The sequence below is a fragment of the Vanessa tameamea genome, chromosome 11 (genome assembly GCF_037043105.1).
Source record: "Vanessa tameamea isolate UH-Manoa-2023 chromosome 11, ilVanTame1 primary haplotype, whole genome shotgun sequence".
In the NCBI taxonomy this organism is placed as follows: domain Eukaryota; kingdom Metazoa; phylum Arthropoda; class Insecta; order Lepidoptera; family Nymphalidae; genus Vanessa; species Vanessa tameamea.
The window spans coordinates 8,047,868-8,070,328 of NC_087319.1; the positions used below are offsets into that span (position 1 = coordinate 8,047,868).

Here is a 22,461-nt window from a genome sequence, read left to right on the forward strand (position 1 = left end):
AAGAAATTTTGTTTTGTCTACAAAGTTAATGCGTTGACCCTCATAAAACAAATTAAAGGTAGGTATACGTCTTTTTTTAGTAAATACCACTGCTTGACTTTTGGCTATCGATAGCGATAAGCCATGGTCAGAGAGCCATTGGGATAGGTAATGCAAAGCAGAGTTTAATCGAAATGTTAAATTTTCAATGGAGCTAGATCTATAATACAAAACAGTGTCATCAGCATACTGGAGTATGTTACAAAAATTGTTAACAGACAAATCGAGATCATGGGTGTATATGCTGTAAAGCAGAGGACTGAGTACTGAGCCTTGAGGAAGACCTTTCCAGACAAGTCTGGGGGGAAGTGAGAGATGTTGGTGTCTAACCGTTATTGATCTGCAAGTTAACAGATTACATATGAGATGAACTATCCTCGGTGGAATACTCAGCTGTTGCATTTTCTGCCTGAGCAACGGAAGAAGTACATTATCATATGCAGAAGATATATCTAGAAAGATGCCCACAAGGTACTCTCCTTTAGCAAAGGCAATTCGAATGTCTGTTGTGAGTATGCTTAGATTATCAATGGTGCTCAACCCCTTCCGAAAGCCAAATTGGGAGGGAGCAAGTACATTTCTGCTTTCCATTAGCCATTCCAGGCGGTTCTTCAACAGATGTTCAGTGATCTTTGCCAAAGTTGATGATAAAGCTATCGGTCTGTATGAGTTGCAATCCGAAGGGTTCTTACCCGGTTTAAGGATCGGGATAACAATTTGTGTCTTCCAAGATTGCGGGACAATTCCTTTGATAAAAACCGAGTTAATTATGTTTAAAAAACATTTTTTCGCTTTATCATTTAATTTACAAATAAAAGAGTAAGGAACGCCGTCTTCCCCAGGAGTAGAATCAGATAAACCATTTAACGCACATTGAAGTTCGGAAAAAGAAAAGGGGGCATCCATTTCATCCAAAGTGGATGTGGATGCTGGCGTAGAATTTAGAAAACTGTCCTCATAAGGGACAAATGGGGGGGCAAGCTTATCAGCGAAATTGTTAAGCCACTCAGAAGGAGTATTTGAGGAAGGGTCAACAGAATTAAGGCATCGGCGGAATTTTTTAAGTTGGGACCAGACTACAGAGGAAGAGGAACGAGGACTCAGGGATTCACAGAAATGAATCCAACTAACTTTTTTCTTTTTAGAAATTAATTGTTTAAATTTGGCGTCGATTTTCTGATACTTACAAAAGTTATCCAAAGACATACACAATGAGTATGATGCTTCAGCCTCTAGTCTCTGTTCAGATAATCGTTTGCATTCCTCATCCCACCAGGGGGTGGAAAGCAAATGATTTTTTGAGGTGTGTTTTTTAGGGAAGTGGAGATTGGCTGCAGTTAAAATACCATTAAGGAAAAGATCATAGCAAAGGATTACATTTCCATAGTCTTGTGAAACAAAGAGGGTGTCGATCATGGAATCAACAGACTCAGCATATGCAGACCAGTTAGCATTTTTTAATTTTAATTTTAATAAGGGATTTGGATTGATATGGGCAATGGATCGGTGATTTAAAGAAAGGAGGATAGGAAAGTGGTCACTGCCAAAAGAGGATGAGAGGACATTCCAGGATATTTGAGAAGCAAGGACTGGAGAAGTTAAGGATAAGTCTACAGCGGATTTTGGGTTTTGGTTAGGATATACTCTACGTGTTGGTGAGCCATTATTGAGGATACAGAGGTTTGCATCATCAAATATGTCCATCAACAAGAGAGCAAATGGGTCACAGAAATGTGAACCCCAGGCGGTGTGATGGGCGTTAAAATCGCCCATGACTAGGATAGGACTAGGGAGAGAGGAAATGATGGCAGATATATCAGGAATTAAAGCTGGATTAGGATGAGGAATATACAGGGAAAGAAAAGAGATGTTAAGGGCTCTAACAGCAACAGCATTAATATGCTGGCTGGGAAGGGATAAAGGAATTTGGGAGAAGGGAAGGGAGTGCCGAACGAAAATGGCACTCCCAGCATAACCATCACTTCTGTCATCCCTCAAACAGGAGAAGCCTGGGACCCGGAATCGGGATCCAGGGATCAACCATGTTTCAGAGATGGCAATAATGACAGGTTTATGGAGGTTTATTAGAGAGAGGAGTTCATGTTTTTTAGGCCGGACGCTCTTGCAGTTCCATTGAAGGAAGCTGATTGGGGCCATTGTGAAGGATGGAGAATAACTGACATAAGTCTTGAGCAACGTTGGACGGTAAGGGGATATCGTTACATGTTGAGATAATACTAAGAAGTATCTTAGTTAGCATTTCTAAGAAGTTGGGATTGTTATTAAGAGGGTTAGGAGTGTTTTGGTTGAGAGCACAACCATTAGGAGCAGTAGAGGGACAATTACTAACGATCGATTGATGGGCCTGTTTATCATACCCTTTCCCAAGAGGTGATCTTGGGCGAGGAGTACTGATAACAGTCTTCCGATAGGACCTGGTAGTTGAAGGGATAGGTTGATTAGGGAGGATTGGAGAATATGTGGGAGGGGTAAACATCTCCTTTGTAATCTCTGCATAGGATCTACGTACATGAGGAAACCGAGAGGATGCTTCAATGTATGAAATGTTGTCTTGAGACATAACAATTTTGATCGATTGTTGGCGAGAAAACTCTGGACAATCCTTGTCTGTTGTGAAATGGTTACCAGAGCAATGTAAGCAAGTGGCGTTATCCTTACTTACACTACAAGACTCACCTGTGTGGGATTTGGAGCACTTAAAACACCTAGGTTGAGATCGACACTGAGTTTTAATATGACCATAACGGCAGCAATTAAGGCATTGGATAGTGGGAAGTTTATAAGTTTCTACTGGAAGGGACGTATGGTAGGAATACACTTTTGAAGGAAGCATTTGACCTCTAAATGTAATTACAACAGATTGGGTAGGAACCCATGTAGTTACACTGTCAGCAATTATTTTTCTGTTCAGGCGTCTTATTTTCATTACTTCACCACATCCAGTGGGAAGCTCAAGAGACATTGCCAGTTCTTCCATCGTCCAGTCCACGGGAATACCCTTAATCAATCCCATTCTAGTTACATTAAAAGTCGGTACAGTAGCTTTATACTTGCACATTTCAACAATAGGATTCACTAGAAAGGTGTTTGCTGCTTGAGCTGTTGAAAATTCAACTGAGATTTTGTTACGGCCTATGTTCTTAACACCATCGTTAATAATGCTCTTAATTTTATGAGTGTGCAGGAATTGTCCGAATTTAATTGCCCGTACAGTAGTTCCTGAAGCTGGGTCAGATACTTCCCGGGACACATGAACGATGAAAGGACCCTTGTCATCGTCGGAATACGTTTTAGGGCCTTCAGAGAAGGATGGATGAGTGTAAATCGTTTGGATTGAGGGATTTGCTGAACTAGGATTAATTATTGTTTTTTTAATATTGGAATCGGAATTAATTGGATCATTACCGAGGCGTTTTCGGGAGACAGGTACAGAGGGAGGAGATAGAGTATCGGGAACAGGCTCTATTGAGCCACCTGGATCAGGGGGATCAGGAGGAGGATCAACCTCCATTATAAAACTTAAAAGCTAAAAAATATTAAAACACGTTAAATACTCACAAGATTTACAAATATTACTAACACCACTTAACCCAACTACCAACTAAAGCACTATTAACAATAAAATATACTACAAAACTAAAAGAAAACACTCAAAATCTCTTAACACGTGTGTTAACCAACGCTAACGCAAGCGAAAAATCCCAAAATAATTCATCACTGAATTTATCATATAACTCGAGAAGCTCTGAACAATTAGACAGTCAGTAATGCCAACCTAACGCGCACGCGCAGCCTCTTTGATAGCTGATGTCAGAGGTAAAATAACTGTGAACGGACTGTACATTAAGTGAAGTATCACGCACCGGTTCGGAATGCAGATTATGAAAATGAAAATAATGTTAAGCTAATTAATGTAACTTTTTTATACCTTTTAAAAATGGTAGTAAATGCTTTAAACTCCAGGATTAATTGAAATCAACGCAACCATAAACCAGTTTTTTAAAAATTGTAACTTAACACTTAACAATTCTTCTTGGGATACCACGACTATGGCTATTATTAATGATGTGGCTATATGCCTTTTTGTGATTAAACAATAATGTTGCGCTGAAAGTGTACTAATATTTTATAATATTAAATACTAACTATTCTGCACAAAGCTTTAAACGTTGATGAAATCACTTGTACACAAATTATTAGTATTCTGAGGTATTGGACTCAAATCCTGGGTTTGGTCATTGAGAATTGTTGTGTTTTCTGTCAGAGATAATTAGCTGTCATATTAATGGCCAATGAGAGTGAGAGTCTAGAGATTGACCTATGTTTGCACATATACTTGTATCCATTACTATTTTGAACGCAGTTGACTAGGCTCAGACATTGCATGGGGTACATGTCAGTCACCTCCTCGTGGTGTACCCTGGGCAACGGGGCCGGCTTGAGCTTGCTCGTCGGCCGCGGCTAAGACTGGCGGGAGGGATGCCGCGGGGCCGCTCCTGGTACGTCCCTGATCGGCGTCAGGGCGGACCATGTGAGTGGCCTCGTTGGCTAGGAGGGAGTGGGAGGGCTCGCTACTCGAGCCTCCTAGGTGTTTTACACCGGCGGTCAGCGGCGGAGCCTACCATCTTATCCGCCGCAGGGCGTCAGCTTCGTTGACGCCCAGCCTCCAGTGGCGGACTCGGGGGAGTTCGCCACATTCCCACGTGGAGGATGAGGGGGAAGGCGCGCACTAGGCGCGCTTTCCATGAATATTCAGCCGCCTTACGGCGGCTGCCGCTGGTGGGGTCGCGGTTGCATGCCCTTGGCGATCCCGTTGCCTCACCACTCGGCGGCATGGTGGAAACCCGAGGATGGTTTTAGTGAGTAGGACAGGGCATTAGCATCAGCGTGCCCTGGCACGGGGCATTAGGCCCCGGTTGAGTCCCACATACCCGTCCCGGTCCCCCGACCGGGTGGCATGCGTAAATGCATTTCCTCCTCGTTAAACAAAAAAAAAAAAAGGCTCAGACATTGCATGCCGTTGCCAAAATTCAGCTAGGACTATCATTATTACAATATCATAGATTAAAAGTAATTTGATATTAGTTATTGTCACCGATTTAATTTCAAATCTTCTTTATATTAATCTTAAAACTTATCATTTTACAGCTAATGTACTAAATAATTTATTATTGATAGTGTGTACTATGCCTTATTTATAGCGCACTTTTAAATGGATCTGTATATTAATGATGTAATATATGATAATATAATCTGTAGAAAAAAATGTCAAAACTTCAAAATGGAGAATTGTTTGATGTAGTTATTAATGTTTTGCTTGTGAACAAAAACAAAACGTGTGTAAAATTATTCATAGACTATATTTTCATCACCTAAAAATATGGCTACTTTAATTGATAAAATAGAAATGTTAATTAAAAGAGAAAAGACTACACCAGAACGAAAGAAAGATGACACCACAAAGTCCTCGAGTGAGATACTTTCCGAACTTTTTAGTGCCTTTAATGCCGACCCACCGAAAATTGACGAAATTCCTCATAAGAAATCTAAAAAAAGTAAAAAGAAGCATAAAAAGGAAAAAAAGAAGCGTAGTCGTAGTGTAAGTTCGGGTAGTGAATCGGAAAAGAGTGAATATTCTCACAAAAGAAAGAAAAGAAAAAAAGCTAAATCAAAGAAACGAAAGGAAGTGCGATCTCCTTCAAACTGCCGTTCAGGAACACCCGAAATAATAAAACCTAAAACAGAACTACTCAAAACAAAGATCAAAAAAGAATCTATCCAATTCAAACCTGAATCTAAAATTAAAAAGGAAATCAAAATCAATAAAGTACCGGAAAAGAAGGTACCTGTTAAGACTGTAGATTCCAACAATACAAATTCCTCTTTGAATATAGATGCAAGCATGATACCAATGCCAGAATCTCCAAAGGAAATAAAACTTGAATCTAATGATCTCCGAATACAGCTGGACAAAAAGATTGATACCACGACAGAAAGTGACAAGGCAAAAGGAAAAATTCAAATAAAAAACTTAAAATTTAGTGCAGTGTTTGAAGAAACAGTTAAAAAAGCAGAAGAAGAAGCTAGAAAGAAAGCTGAAAAGGTTGAAGAGGGTGAATATACTGATTCATCAAGTAGTTCAGAAAGAGACGAGGAGTCTAATTCACAATTCCCCAAGTCTTCAGATCCTGGTGGTATATTAAAACAGCAAGCTGCTGAGGAAGTCAAAGTGTATGTTTATTATAATTGTCTTAATTGAATCATGTAATTTTACTGTTAAAACAGCTTAATTTAGAATCTTTGATTACAGTCCTGACAAGGTGAGCACTGAAGATAAGTCTTCCATTAAACAAAAGCAAACAGAAAGTACGAACAAACCTTCAAAAAAAGAAAGGAGTCGATCCAGAAAGAGGTACATCATATTATGATTCTTAACTGGTATTTTTTCCATGCAGTAAAAGGATATTTAATAATTGACACAAAAACCACACACTGTAATTATACTATGTACAACTTATTTCAAATTATTATAGAAAATATATCTGTACACAAAGGGAACTCTTCGTGTAGCGGGAGCAAATTATCACCTGCTACCCTACACCTTCCCACCAATATACCATTTCAAAGGAGTGTTTAATTACATCAATAATATTTATCACATTTACCATAGGAACTATTCTCACTCATTAACAAGCAACATGTGCAAATATTATGTATGGGGTTAGCAGATTAATAAAATAAATTTCAACATAGAATCATCAAGGGAATACAATAAGTCATTGATTTTGTTTTTTCGTATTTACCTATTTATTATTGCAGATCCCGCAGCAAGTCCAGGCGTTCCAGATCTCACTCGACATCACGGCGTAGACGCCGTAGATCACGGTCAAAGTCAAAGCGTAGAAGTCGCTCCAGGCACAGATCTAGATCAAAACGGAGATCTAAATCCAGATCGCGGCACAGATCTTCCTCAAAATCGCGCCATAGATCGTCGTCGAAATCACGACACAGATCTTCCTCGAAATCTCGACATAGGTCTAGACATCATTCACCGAGACATAGGGGTCGGAGATCTAGGTAAAATATATTCGCTCCTTTCTAAATATTAAATTTTAAGATTATTCCTTTTTTCTAAAAATTTATATACCTATTTTTATAGAAAGTATTATACTCATTCCGTATGTTGTAGATCACCAACAGGTGTAAAATTAGCTGATAGTGAAAAGAAACGTCTTCTTGAAGTTGCAAGACGAAATGCAATCAACATGCTTAAAAATGGAGCTGTACCAGCTGGAGCAGCTGTTTTGCCTCCACACACAAGAAATCAAGTCATGGCTGCCATACAATCTGGAGGTAACTTACCTTATACAAATTATTATTAATACTATGTGATAGTATACTATGATACACATTCTCAGTAAATGTTATAATAGCCTTTATTTACAAAATGTATCATTTTACTAAATTTACACAGGTAAATCTGTGGATGAACTGACAGACTTCTGCAAGCATCTATCAAAAAAAGAAGCACTCGGTGAACTGTCATCCGTCTCCTCTAATGATGATAACATGAGTGAGAATGAAGATACCATAGCATTTCATCATCCCTTCTTAGTCAAAGAAAAGGCTCCTATTGTTATGAATATAAGAGTGAGTATAAAAATAATATTTACAAAATATCTATATAATAATAACAATAAAAATGTTATTTTAGAAGTTACAGCCATTCAGAACAACTATAATTAAATCTATAACTCTCTAATGTTATTATTACAGGGTGGGGCCCCTCTGCCAGCAAAATCCTCTATACTGCCAATAGCCAATAAAGAAGAACTTCGACTTCAGTTTCCTGTGTCTTCTGGTACACAGCATAGAGAAAAAGCATCAGAATGGGTTCCCGTTTCACCTAAAAAAGACATGGTAATTTTATTGAACATCCCACACTTTTATGATAATAGTATGAATCCCGATTTTCTTTGGTAATAGTATAGTTCACAGACATAGTGCAGATACAGGGGTAACAATCTGGTCTAACTATAAGTCCAAAACAAGATCAACAACTTTTTGTCCTTGCTATGTCAAGAAATTCTCCATAATTTTAATGAAGATAATTTCTTGACTGTAAATATAGAAAATAACTGTTTATTGGCTGGGCTGTAGATTCTGATATTAACATCTGGCTCATTAGCCACTACAAAAATATTCGTGAAGGGATATAATAAATATTGTTACAGTTTTCATACACATTTTGAGACCACAGTTCAGTTTCCATCATATATAAAATTGGGTTGGTCAAAAAGTCAATAAATTTATGTTTTATATTGTTATTGCAGCAAGTCGCAAAGCTGAATGCTAAATCACCAACAAGATCCACCACACCTCCAGAACCATTGAGGTAAGCCTTCTTATTTTCTTATGTTCCAACAATTATAGGTCAACTGAATGTTATTTATTCCAAGGTATTTCTTTTTTTAAATGCAAAACATCCTGCTGCACTATGTCCTGCATAGTTATTTTACATACAAAGTTTTGCTTTAACATGTTATACTTTTGGCAAAGCTCACTTGGAAACAGCGATGGACATTTTTCCCTAAATGGAATTGCTAGGTATAAATATCCCATCCATCATGTTTATTGCTTTAAACTTCGTTTTTTGTTTTTAGTATATGTTCTGCCCCATTGGCGCTTCCTGCGTCGCCGTCGACTTCTCCTTCATATTTGAAGAGTTTTACAACAGGGAGCCGTAAGTGTTCATTTTGTTAGTTTTAATCAAGTAATTACTGTAAAGTATGGTACTGTACAGTAACATTTACCAATTGGTAATTTAAAAATAATAATGTTGTGTATTATATGTAATTAATACATGTATTGTTTGTTATTTTCAACAATCCTTACTGGTTACAGCTCTACATTTTGGGTTAACTGTAAAACAACAGTTCAAAAGTACTTATAAGAGCCTAATACAATTAAGAATAGCTAATGTTTTATTAACTTTTATGGTAATATTGACCACCAATCTTAAATAATAATAAAATGATGAACTAATTGTATAGATAACTAATTTATGACAAGAAAACTTACTGAAATAAACCTTACCCTTGAATTAATCTGTTTATATTAAAATATTATTCTTCTTTTCAGAGCTATCTTCTGTTCCTGCTTTACCAGCTCCCGGTCCTCAGGCATATCCCCCTGGTGTAGATTCTCCAACCATCGTAAGTCGAAAATACCAATTACATAAATGATGAAGTCCTAATCGATTGTGTAGATTAGTTAATTATTGTATCTATATTTATAGGACGTGGAGTCAATCGTTTCCCAGAAGTTACTAATGATTCGTAAAGAACAAGAACAAAATGAACTAGATAATACACAAGGTGTAAGTACTTTTTTATTATTTTGACATGGAATCAGTTTTAACATTTATCTCTTAGAATTACAACTACAAAAATGTGTAACATCAACAAAACAATGAAATATTAATACAATTCTCATCTCTAAGATCCGATAACCTAACTGTTGCTAATTCCCACTTAAAGATACTTTTATATATATAAACAGATCAAATCATTCCCTTCATTTCTATTCTATCTAACAACTTCTACATTTTACATCGAATAAATCAATTTGACAATGAATGATAATTAATATGGCACGCAATGCGGTCAACCCATAAGGTAATATCGCTCCCGCAGTTCGGCTGGACGAAGGAGAGTCGCCCGGGCCAGTTCACGGGCTCCACGGGCGCGCACATCCTCACGCCGCGCGAGCTCGCCAGCGGCACGCAGGCCTGGGCCAAGAAGGTACACGCGCAATGTTCTCCTTCATACCGCTCACTCTACCAACTTGTTCGATACGTTTAGCGGAGAAGAGAGCTATGTATATACTGGCCGGATTTAGGGGAACCGGGTCAACTGCCCTGGTGTCTGCACGAGAGGGGCGCCCCCACAATAGAGATTCACATAATTCTCGGACGAGTTAGCAATTTTAATGTTACATGTGTTCAGACATCTATATATAGTCAAATTATAATAATTTTACTAATTTACTGTTTTAAAAGTTCTGCTACAAAGAGTAAATAAATTATTAACAAACCTGACTGACAGAAATGAAAATGTTCAAATTAATTTGAAAATAATAATTAGGGGCCTCTACTCCTTTGTTGCTCCAGGGCCTCCACTCCTTTGTGGACCCAGGGCCTCTGCCAGGGACACTTAAATCCGGTCCTGTATATATTTTATGAAACTCTTGATTGAATGGCGTTATACAATTTTTTTTAGTTTAATGTCATGTGTTATTAATCGTCTTTTCCCTGCGCCGCCTCCGTTTAAAACCTCGAATACAAATACCATCTAATCAAGAATTTAGAAAACTTATTATATTTATAAAAAAATTACACCAGTTTTAACAGTACTCGAGTAATTTATATAACTTGTGGTATAAAAAGGTGTGTGGTGACCCAATAAGATTGTTTTGATTTGTAATTTGTATGCTTAAAGAATAATAGTATCAAACAGAACCTGGCGAAGTGTTTTATTCCTACGTTAAATTTTTATTTATTTTTATAAATTTTATTTCAATTTATAATAAACCAAGAAAATAGGTTAAAACTATTTATTTTTATATTAATTTGAAATGTTCATTTACATTCTCAAACACACATTGTTTAACATTATACTTTTTTCTATATTTTAATGTTTACAATCAAAAGCCTTAGGTTCTGTTTAATACTGCGATACTCTAAATAACTTTTCTTTCAGCTCGGATCGCCGTTCGGGATACGGGTTATCTACTCAATGGTCCGGCGGCCTCAGTCAGAAATTATAATACTATGTATTATTCTTTCTGACTTTATAAATATTTTGTGATGGTTATGACAACATTGCTTACAACATTAGTTGTGGTATATGCAAATACTAACTATTCCCCGCCACCTTCGCTGGGCGTAAACAAAAAAATGATCCATTTTCATAATATTAGTAACTATACGCTAAACTCTATTTAATTCTCATTCAAAGCAGACTTCTTCTGTTCAACACACACGGCGCGAGATTTGCTCTTGTAATTATTATTCGTATTCATTCCCACTACAATAATGATTTCACAAAATTAGGTAACGATAAATTATATTTATTTAAACAAATACTGTAAAAATTACCAAGCTTAATTAACCTTTGGTGAAGTTTCATACGACAGAGTCTCAAATTAAAACTGAAAATAATAATATTCCTGTATCAAATGTGTACAAATAAAATATTAACTACTTGTTTAAAAAAGTTCTGATGTTTTCGTTTAATAAAGAATGTATTTCAGCAGCTAATGTTGTTGTAACCATCTAGTTAAAAACCCGATTTACTCACGTCAAGTGTAAAGAGAGAACTTTTGTAGTTCGCTCATTACACTCTTAAGTTACTGTAATTGCACAAGATGGTAATTTTCATGCCATAGATTATGGCATGTCATTTATCATTGCCATTATTGCATACAGATATTCAGTTTTCCCCTTCTTATAAGACTGGCTAATAAAAAAAAACAGTATTAGAAACACATATATATATATATATAACTTAAGGGTGGAGTTATCATAAAAGAAAGTTAACACTATTTCATATAATATTTTAAATAATAATATTTGACTATTTAATTGGTAACCCATACCTTCAATACACTTCACTCTATACATAAAAGTTCGATTGTTCTTGAAAGAAGCATAAAAATTACAAATATGCTTTAGATTAAAATTTAAATGAATATAAATTAATTTTCTTTTATGGATCTATTTTTATAAAATAATTGATATTCGTATGATTAAGCAATCACAACTTGCCCAAGCACTTAGTCAGTCCATGTACATTATAGTCTAGTGATTTTTTGGATAAAATCAACCGGTCTCCAAGATAAACTAGGCTTAAATGGGGAAATCATGAATATTTGTTGCAGCTTTTAAAAGATAAGGAGACGCGAGCACTTCGATAGACGCACCGCCGTCGACCATAGGTGCAAATAATGTACCCGCTGCAAAGGTAAGGAACTCAAAAAGGAAGAAAAATGTACAAGAGAAGACATATACACAAAAAATATATCATTGAAAAGTGAAATTCTTGTGTTGTTACCGTAGGAATAAATTAAAATGTCAGTACAATTCGAGGGACTATATAGGTATAACTAAAGAAAAAACTAATCAAAACAGTTTATTTTGTGTAAATAATTTAGTTTGTAATTATTATTGAATCAAGTATTTGAACATAGGATCAACTAGTTCGTGCTGCGCCTGTTGAAGGCGGTATGGGGATGCAACTTCTTCAGAAGATGGGTTGGACACCCGGACAAGGTTTGGGCAAAGAAGGAACAGGAACATTACAACCTCTTCTTTTAGAAGTTAAGTTGGACACAAGAGGCTTAACATCCAAAGAAGAGGTCAGTAGCAGACATGGAAAAAGTGTAAGTAAAGCATACTCCTATGCATGATACTGTGGTTTTTTTGTGTGGTCATAATTAATGAATGAAATTGCTTATTCAAAATTAATTGCTTGGGGTCGGTTTTCATAAAACTATCCATTCATAAAGCTATCCATCCAGTAATTAAGTCACAATGACCAAAATATTTTAAATCTCACAGCTATCAGAATTATTTATATTGAACTGTTGATAACAAATTGAAAGTAATTATTGGCTATGTTGATAAAGCCGACTATGGTGATTTAGCATACCTGTTGATTGATCATATTAGCATCTTAACTACATATGAGTATCAGGAATCCACCCACTAGCATTTCCAAGAATCATAGTGGTAATGCTAAAACTAATTTCATGCAACTGTTTGTTCCCAAAGCAAAGAAATACTGATGATGTGACTATTAATAAAATCTTTTTTTTTATTGCAGATGAAACCCCAACGGTTAGGTCGCAGAGGCTCTGCTCCATTAGTGGCTGGTGGAAAACATCCTGTATCTTTACTCGGAGAATATTGCTCAAAACAGAAACTCGGGCCACCTGAATATAACTTATGTTTTGAGTGTGGTCCTGATCATAAAAAAAACTTTCTATTCAAGGTTTGTTCTCATTTAATACAAAAAGAAATAACTATGTGTATAGTGAAAATTGCATAGTGATTTTTAAAGTAACCTTGTTACAACATTTTATTACATTTTGTCTAGGTGAAGGTTGCAGGTGTTGAATATCAGCCTGCAGTGGCTAGTGCAAACAAGAAGCAAGCAAAAGCTGATGCAGCACAACTTGCCCTACAAAAATTAGGCATTGTAACCTAGAAAATAAGACAACTTTTATATTTATACTGTAATAAATGTGTTACACATTTCTTTTTTTTAATAATGTTTAACATTATTACAATACAGTCTAATATTAAATTCAAATATAAAATTGTTAATATTTCACCAAGCAGATAGAATTATCTGTATTTTGTGTGTGAATATTTTGATTATATGATAAAATTCATTGCTAATATTGGTAAAAATATGATATCAAAGTATTTTTTTATACTTCCTTTACATTAATGGGTAGTAAAAATTATCCTCTAATAATATATTATAATCTACTCCTGAACTTAGGCAACTCCAGTCACAAGAACTAGCCAACTGAAGAGACAATAATGCGACAGAACCAGGGAGAGATTAGAGAGACCCAAACCGACAACTTTACACTCTTTCCAAGGCACAGGATTGTAATACTGCAAATTGCTAAACTCCAGACTGCTCCTAAAAATTGCAAGATTGAAGAACCCAGCAACCTAACAAAAGTTTATTGGTCGTTAGACTATTCATGGGGTTATTAAATAAATTTATTAAAATAAGTCTATTGATGTTTTCATTTGTTTGGTATCAGTGATAATCCTATCTTACAACCAGTTTTTTGATGTAAAAAAAAACATATTTCAGTTTAATGGGATTAAGCACAAATTAATGGAGCATTCAAGAGTTAAACTCAAAATTCCTTTATTCAGCATAGAAGCATTACACCTACTTATTGATGGTCAAATTAAACACAACCACAGGTTCGGAAAAATGAACACCCTGACCTGAGAAGAACCAGCGAAAGAAACTCAGCGGGTCTATTTTTTTTTGTCAAATTAGATACATAATTGTATATGAATAGAAACATTATAATAGTATCATATATATAAATTTGAATATTATTGACAAATATCACATACTATAAGATTAGCTTTTCCTGCTCAGAATGAATTCCTACATATTGATTGCTGATAAGAATATAAAAAATTGCAAAATGTTTATTCATATTGTAGTTTGCAAGAACTTAAATAAAAAAACACTATATACATTTAATATGACTAAATGTTTACAAAAATTTTAAAAAAATTTATAAAGGATTAAGTAAACCAACCATTTGTTATTCACATAATTTATTATCTAACGTAACAACTGATTAATATTACTATGAAAGGGAATTCTACACTTTGGAATAATTATATCCCGATTCTATTATTACAACACATAATGACAATTGATAAATTTTTCAAAGTGGTTAACATGTAATGTTTAGACTATTCTTTTTTTTTTCATAACCAGATACTTCCCTTTACAATCACAGATCTGTTCCAAACATTATCTAAAACTACATATTGCATTTATTTTTTATCAGCCTCTTGTTGCTTGATCCTATAATCCGAGAGTGCAGCCTTAATAGCATCCTCAGCAAGCACTTAAAATAGAAGTAATGATAAAAATAAATTATTAAACATATCATTAAGACATATAAATTGAAATTAATAAACGAGAATTAAACTTACTAGAACAATGCAGCTTGACAGGAGGCAACGAAAGTTCCTTAGCAATGTCTGTATTCTTTAATTTTAAAGCTTCATCCACAGTTTTGCCTTTGACCCATTCCGTGGCCAGGGAACTTGAAGCAATTGCAGAACCACATCCAAACGTTTTGAATTTTGCATCAATGATTTTACCGTCGTCGTCAACTTTTATCTGCAATTTCATAACATCGCCACAAGCTGGAGCACCTACTAAACCTGTTCCTACATTTCTGTCCTTCTTATCTAGTGATCCAACATTGCGAGGATTTTCGTAATGATCAATTACCTACAAAATATAAAATCCCTATTAATAATATGCATAAGAGATAAATCGATAAACCTTGGCATTGTACGTGAAAAACTTACATTGGCATGATACGACGCAGTTTGTACGACGTTGAGCGCAGCGCGGTTTCTCATACATAGACATCTCCATATATTGGAGAATAAATAAGCCATACTTAAGAAATGCGAGATTCAAGAGTTATTACTTGAATTAAGTTGAACTTTACAATCTTTCTTTACTATGTAGCTTGTTTCGAATTACCGATTTGCATGGAATTCGATTTGTCAGCTAGTTGTCAGATATACGTCAAAATCATAGATAAACGATTCTGATAGGTAAAAGTTAAAACTTTTATGTAACGAAAAATCGGTTTTTCTTCAAATATAATATATATTTTTATCAAAACTATTAATAATATTGAGCATTCATCTTTTTAAATGCACCAAGAATACAGACCATTCTATTTCTACTAAGTACAAGAACTTTATATTTCTTTCCATTCCAATATAACTATAATACAAATTTTAAAACTACTTTCACCTTTTAAAAAAGACCTATTTCATCATGTAAGCAATGACTAACTGTCTATTTAAATGCACCTCAGAATCAACCGGTAGGAGTTGGAACTATAATAATAAATTTTTAATCAATAACATGACAATCGGATTTAGAACGATATCAAGGCTTGTTGTGCCTGCTTTTGGAAATCTATTTTGCTTAGCTCGAGTTCAACTTAGTACTATGTAAGTATTGGATGTTGTGTATAAATAATAAAATTAAATTAATGAATTATCTTTGTTATATAATAATGAACCGGTGACCGGCATGTTATTTGTTTACATTGCACCATAATATACTTACATTACTTACATTTTATTTGTATACTCGTTTGATAATTACTACTTTATTTTATACGTGTATGATATTTATTCGTCATCAGAAATATGGCAGAAAATAATCCAGATTACAAAAATGCTACGAGCATCCATGAGTTTACAGTGAAAAACATCAAAGGAGAAGAGATTAAACTTGATGTATATAAAGGTCATGTTTGTATCATTGTCAATGTTGCGTCCCAGTGTGGTCTTACAGCGAACAATTACAAACAACTCAATGAACTTTATGATCAATATGCTGAAAGCAAGGGTGAGCCTTAAATTTATAATACAGCCAAGAATAAATAAACAACAAAACTCAAAATATCTGTATTGTAAGAAAAGCTAATTTGTTATATATTTTAACTTTTTTATATTTATTATTTTGTGTAGGACTACGCATTTTGGCATTCCCATGTAACCAATTTGCTGGTCAAGAGCCTGGAAATTCTGAAGAAATAGTTTGCTTTGCAAGTGACAGAAAGGTCAAATTTGATTTGTTTGAAAAGATTGATGTCAATGGTGATTCAGCACACCCATTGTGGAAATTTTTGAAGGTAAGTTTAATATAGCTGTTATCTTCAAGATAATAACAGATCGTATTGTATATCTTTCAATTTATTTAAATGATAAAGTGTACATTAAATTTTTAGAGTAACCGAATAAATAAATTTAAAATAAGAAATGTTTTTGGAGAATTGTCTTGAAAAATTTTAAGTTTTTAACTGCAAGTATTTAAATTATCCAATTGTAATCACTTTCAAGTATAAGAGGAATAACTAACAAATGACTATGATAATATTGTGCTTAAATTTCTTGGTATAGGTTGGTAGGCATAAATATCAAATGCATGCACTTTTTGATATGGTATGTATCAAAAAGTTTTATATTCAATTTAATGTCAATATCTTTAAAATAAAATGCTATAACATCCTTTTTGTTTGTTAATACACCTTATCTGATAGTACTAATCTATAAATAAATAAAAATCAATAAAGCCTTTACTCAATTTGCACATTAACTATTCACATGAATTGGTCATGTATTCCTTATTGATCTTTAATAACCCTGAATTTCTATTGTTGGCTATAATTTGTAACTTAGTAACATTATATTTGCTTGGTTTAATATACATATATAGTCTTAAAATCAATACTATTGATGATTGCCTTAAGATATCCTTTTTTTTTTCAGAATAAACAAGGAGGTACTTTGGGCAGTTTTATTAAATGGAATTTTACTAAATTTATTGTTGATAAAAATGGAACCCCTGTTGAAAGACATGGCCCAAATACTGATCCATTAGACTTAGTAAAGTCTCTTGAAAAATATTGGTAAAGTTATTAGTGACATTCCACAAAATCAATAATGTCATTGTAGCACTTATTTAATAAGCTATCTGTTTTGTAATGAAATATTGATTTGGATATATATAATGAATATCCAAAGTTAATGCACTGTATATTTATTGTTAAGGTTTTTGTTAAAGCAATAAATAAATAATTAAGATATATTTTTCAGAATTATTTTTATTTAATTCATACACTAGTCACCTGTATTATGTTCAAACAAGTAAAAGATTGATTTGTTCATAATTTGCTAATATGTTGTAAAACTTGCTGAGAATTTAGACAGGCTTTTATTTAAATATCTTGTAAAATTTCTCATAATACTGTTTTGAATTGCAAAGTGCAATTATTATCTATTCAAAACAATAAATCCAATAATCTATTAAAATGTATATGATATATCAATACCAATAACAATTTACTTAATAACTATTAAATTGAATTATAGTTACGTTTATTTTTCCTATTTACTGGCAACTTTCTACAACAAATACATGTAGAATGTACTAGATATAGACTGAGAGCCAGTGATCGGCAGACTTACGGTATAGTAGCAAGCTCCATATTACTGCCAGGTATACTGCTTCACCTGCTGTTGGTGATATGGAGGTTCACTATTCCCATCGAGGGTTCCTTTGAGCGTACCATGGAGTCGAAAAGCATAAAAATTGACTTTCAAAACGTGATCGCAGCAAGTCTGCCCTTTTGATATCTTAAAATATGTAAAAAAATATTTAGAAAACTTCAATGGCACACACTTACTCCGGTTCCTTCTATATTTTTTATAATTTCAAAGCTACTTAAATTTGACAAAAATTTACTTTATTTCAGCAAGGCTGAAATTTATATATATTATTTATATTAATATTATATACATATATTTACAAAGGCAGTCACATAGGTCGGTTCTAAGGTGCAGGCAGACCACATAATAGTTTATTAGCTGTCCTTATGAAAGTGCATTATTTTGATTCTCGCACTCTTCATTTCGGAAAAACTACTGTTTCAATATCGCTGCAATTTATATATATTATGTATATTATTATTATATACGTATATCTACAAAAGCAGACACATAGGTCGGTTCTAAGACGCAGGCAGACCACATAATAGTTTCTCAGTCGTGCTAATAAAGGTGCATGATTTCGATTCTCTCATGCTTCATTTCGCGAAGACCTAGTGTTTCAGCATAGTTGCAATTTATATATATTATTATTATATACATATATTTACAAAAGCAGACACATAGGTCGGTTCTAAGAGTAAAAGTAAATTTTTGATAGAACAATTAATAATAGCTAATGAAAGTGGGAACAGTAAAAAATAATAATAGAAAATTGGTTCCAACTTAAGATAATTCTTGAGTAGTGGAGTCTTGGACTCAGCTTCAACCTTGTGGGTTGTACCTATCTCATTTTCAGTCCAACCTTTACAAGTCACAACAACTGTCAACCAAAGATATATTTTTATTTGGATATACTTATGCTAAAAACAGTAACCAAAAAGTACAACAATGAGATAAAATTAAAAATTACTAATGCCAACAAACTATTATATATAAATCAAGGTTGAAAAAATTCTAGTAGCTGAGGTTATGGATCAATTTCAATAGTAGCCAAAAACTGGTGTCGTAAAATAACTTCTTTAATTCTACTGACACTGATGCACTTCTCATTTGATATGATTCTTAGATTATTGTTTTATGTGGTATAGTAAAAAAATCAACTTTACTTTGTTTAAAAATCGAAAAAGTAAAAAAAAACTGTATTTTTTTTCATTCGTGGCAATAGTCTTTTTTCCAAGACTTTCAACCAAAGGCAATATTATAAAGAAATGAACGTAGGAAATTGTTCTAGGCTCAATTAAATTTATATATCAGTAACCCGAAAATCAAGCAACAACAAAAGTTTTTAAAAATTATGAGCAACAATATTATTTCATTGCCTTTTAAATACGCGATCACTTTTTTTATTCATTAGTGTAGACCAAAGAAACATTGAATAAAAATGTACGCCTTTATAGTTACCGCTACCCCTCCTTCCCCGCTAAACAGAGGGGACTCAGTGCCACGTGAATATTCACGAATAACGGACGTGCGATTCGCTATTCCAGTGAGAAATCAAGATTTGTTTGAATTTCAGCGCTGTAGACAAAAAAACCAAATCAATCAAATCAATCAAAAAAATCATTTGTGTTTATCTAAGGGTAACGGTAAGTATTGTACGAATTTATTTACTTTATTGCGTATAGAACAGGAACAATAACATAGATATTATTACATGTTCCGCAGGAATCGAGAGTGTTCTATATCGGAAAAATAATAATTTTCGGATCAAAATTTAATTCGTGTCAGTTCATTTGTGTAAATTTTGGAGTAACACGAATGAACGAATATTCTAATGGCTAACTTATTTTGTAAATAGGCCGAGAGCACTTTGGGTACAAAACCATTTAGATATGTAAAAATATATATAATATTAAACTTTACAAGTTTGATATTAGATATACCATTGTTCTTATGTTTTATGTTTATTTGTTTAAGGTTAAAAATGTCACAAAAAAAGGAAAAGACAAGTGAAGACGATTTAGAGAGAAGACGAATTGCAAGAAGAGAACGATATAGATGAATCAAAGATGATCCTGAAAAGTACGCCATAGAAAAAGCCAAGAAAAAGAAGCTTATCTGCGAAGAAAAAATGAAAAAAAGATTAAAAGCATTGCAAATGTCTCCAAGGGGGCAAACGAAACAACGACAACGTTAGAAGAAAAATTCGAAGAAATACTTAGAAAAGAAAGCGAGAGAAAGGGAGGTAAAAGAAATAATTATTTCGCAAGTGTCAGAAGCTGACAGAGAAGTAGCGGCCCTTGATGAATTTTCCGACCCCTTAAGCAGCGAATAATGTAGAGAAAGAAGTTAAAGATTATAAGAAAACTTTTCAAAGGAAAATAAAAGCACTAAAGGTAAAACGCTACGGAAAAAAAAGATATGGCGTCGTTAATTAAGAAATACCAAAACAGATGTAAAATATTGACCAACACAATAAGAAAAATGAATCAGAAACTGCAAAAACACATTTATAAAGAATAACTCTCCTTTACAAACTAACTTGCTCGTGGACACCGTGAGTAGCACTGACTTTGCCAAAGATATATCTTTTAATTTAAAGTCAGTTGATAATGTTAAACGCAGACGTAACAAATGATCACGGGATAGGTTTCGACAGAATGTTAATCAAGACCGTAACAGTATACAAGGTTTAATTAAAAGCTTTTACAGAGATGATATTATTAGTCGTGTAGAGGCAGGAAAGAAACAGTATGTAAAAAAATTGGAATCCAGAAACATAAACGGTATTTGCTAGATTCTGTTAAGAATTTACATAAAAAGTTTATCGAAGAGAATCCTGACGTACTAATTAGCTATGTTACTTTTTCAAGGCTTCGCCCATTTTGGGTATATTTACCACGAGATGATAGAGAAACATGTGCATGTACGAGGCATACAAATATGGATTTGATGATTTTTGCGTTAAAGAAAAAGCAAATTGTCGACATAAAGAATTTTCAAGACTTGTTGGGTATTATGTGTTGTGATAAGTATAATATAAAGTGTGCTGCTCGAGAATGTGAACACTGTAAAGATAGAGTAATACCATTTAAAGAATTTAATAATCAGGAAGAAAATGAATACAATGAATGGTGCAGAGACTAAAAGGAAGTGGGATCCAAGGAAATAAATATAGTGAAAAAAATTATAAGAAAAATAGAGCCTAAAAACTTAATATACAAATTACAACAGTCTCTGCCAAAGTTCTTTGCTCATACTGTGAACATCCTCAATCAATATCAAACTATTACTCACTTGAAAGAATCTCTAAATTATAACGAAACGTTACTCCACATGGACTTCACGGAAAATTATTCTTACAAATTTGATAAAGAGGTGCAGAGTTTACACTTTGGAGGCAGTCGGGGTCAGGTATCTCTTCATACAGTGGTGGCCTATCTCAAAGAAGGGAGAGAGATTGTTCACTATTCACTATGCACGGTCAGCGAATGTACACGTCACGATTCACCAGCAGTATGGGCGCATCTACAGAAAGCGTTAGAATATGTGTTTGAAAAATGTTCATATATTACTACTATACACATTTTAACAAATAGTCCAACGAGTCAATACAGAAATAAACAAATATTTTATATGATAACACAGCTCCGCGCTACTTTTCCATCTTTAAAAATAGTCACCTGGTACTAACAAGAAAGTGGCCACGGGAAAGGAGCCCTAGATGGCATTGGTGCTTTGGTTAAGAGGACTGCCGATTTCCAAGTCAAATGCGGGCGCGACGTTGGTAATTTTGCGACATTTGTTGAAGCTGTTCGTGAGAATCTTAAAAACATCGAAATAAGAATAGTTAAAGAACACGAAATTATAGAAAAAGAAATACTACTTCCCAAAGACATATATCCTTTCCAAGGTACTATGTCGGTACACCATGTCATCTGGAATACTCAATCTGAATTTCTTGAATTCAGAAAACTTAGCTGTTTCGTATGCTTAAACAAAATATGTGAACACAATGATAAACATATGCAATTACATAAAATTTATAAGAGCGCCATCTCAAAATAACACATGGTGTTTATTATAATATTTTATATTGTTAATATTTATGCTGTAGAAAAACAATTCGAAATCAAACATTCAAATAATAATTGGTAGACGAATATTTTAAAGTTTTATTTTCAATTGTATTTTATTCTGATCTCAATATAAAGAGACTGACCTTTTTCTAGTACGTATTTTTAATTATAAACTGATTCTACGTGCGTCTTTTATTTATCAATGGCTTTAGAATTATTAATTTTCAAAGGTAAAATAAATCCCATTTTTTCAATTTTTTTACTATGCAAGTATTAGCTAAATATTAGCGTCATGTACACATCATTCGTGTTTACGGGTATTTCATTCGTTCAACCGGTTAATCATTTGTATTACACTAATATCCGTTTTCTCCTACTTATAACGAGATGCGCCCTTTATTTTTACGATGGTAGTGTATAATTTCATCATATTAATCTTTATACGCCATTAGTTACTAATAA

General features: G+C 33.8%; 3 protein-coding genes across 9 annotated transcripts; 2 read left to right on the forward strand and 1 right to left on the reverse strand.

Annotated features, from left to right (window-relative positions):
• The first annotated feature begins 5,327 nt into the window (after positions 1-5,327).
• On the forward strand, positions 5,328-13,868 carry LOC113402490 (protein Son). 7 transcript variants are annotated; one of them, XM_026642757.2, is made up of 14 exons: positions 5,328-6,291; positions 6,371-6,472; positions 6,880-7,137; positions 7,250-7,413; positions 7,535-7,710; positions 7,837-7,980; positions 8,394-8,455; positions 8,724-8,803; positions 9,202-9,275; positions 9,359-9,439; positions 9,738-9,863; positions 12,310-12,501; positions 12,945-13,112; positions 13,218-13,868. In XM_026642757.2, exons 1-14 carry the CDS (start codon positions 5,441-5,443, stop codon positions 13,326-13,328), a joined length of 2,589 nt encoding a protein of 862 aa, XP_026498542.2. In that variant the 5' UTR covers positions 5,328-5,440; the 3' UTR covers positions 13,329-13,868. The 7 variants fall into 7 exon arrangements, with proteins under 7 accessions (XP_026498542.2, XP_026498550.2, XP_026498547.2 ...); XM_026642765.2 differs by having other exon boundaries at positions 9,756-9,863; XM_026642762.2 differs by lacking the exons at positions 12,310-12,501; positions 12,945-13,112; positions 13,218-13,868 and adding exons at positions 10,821-10,893; positions 12,001-12,082.
• Positions 13,869-14,423: 555 nt separating this feature from the next.
• On the reverse strand, positions 14,424-15,455 carry LOC113402508 (iron-sulfur cluster assembly scaffold protein IscU). Its single transcript, XM_026642787.2, has 3 exons — positions 15,212-15,455; positions 14,828-15,131; positions 14,424-14,739 (listed from the first exon to the last, which is right to left on the reverse strand). The coding sequence occupies exons 1-3, from the start codon at positions 15,302-15,304 to the stop codon at positions 14,666-14,668; spliced, it is 471 nt and encodes a 156-aa protein (XP_026498572.1). The 5' UTR covers positions 15,305-15,455; the 3' UTR covers positions 14,424-14,665.
• A 217-nt stretch (positions 15,456-15,672) lies between these two features.
• Positions 15,673-17,529, forward strand: LOC113402504 (uncharacterized). Its single transcript, XM_026642783.2, has 4 exons — positions 15,673-15,874; positions 16,072-16,277; positions 16,400-16,563; positions 17,201-17,529. The coding sequence occupies exons 1-4, from the start codon at positions 15,705-15,707 to the stop codon at positions 17,342-17,344; spliced, it is 684 nt and encodes a 227-aa protein (XP_026498568.1). The 5' UTR covers positions 15,673-15,704; the 3' UTR covers positions 17,345-17,529.
• The last annotated feature ends 4,932 nt before the right edge of the window (positions 17,530-22,461 follow it).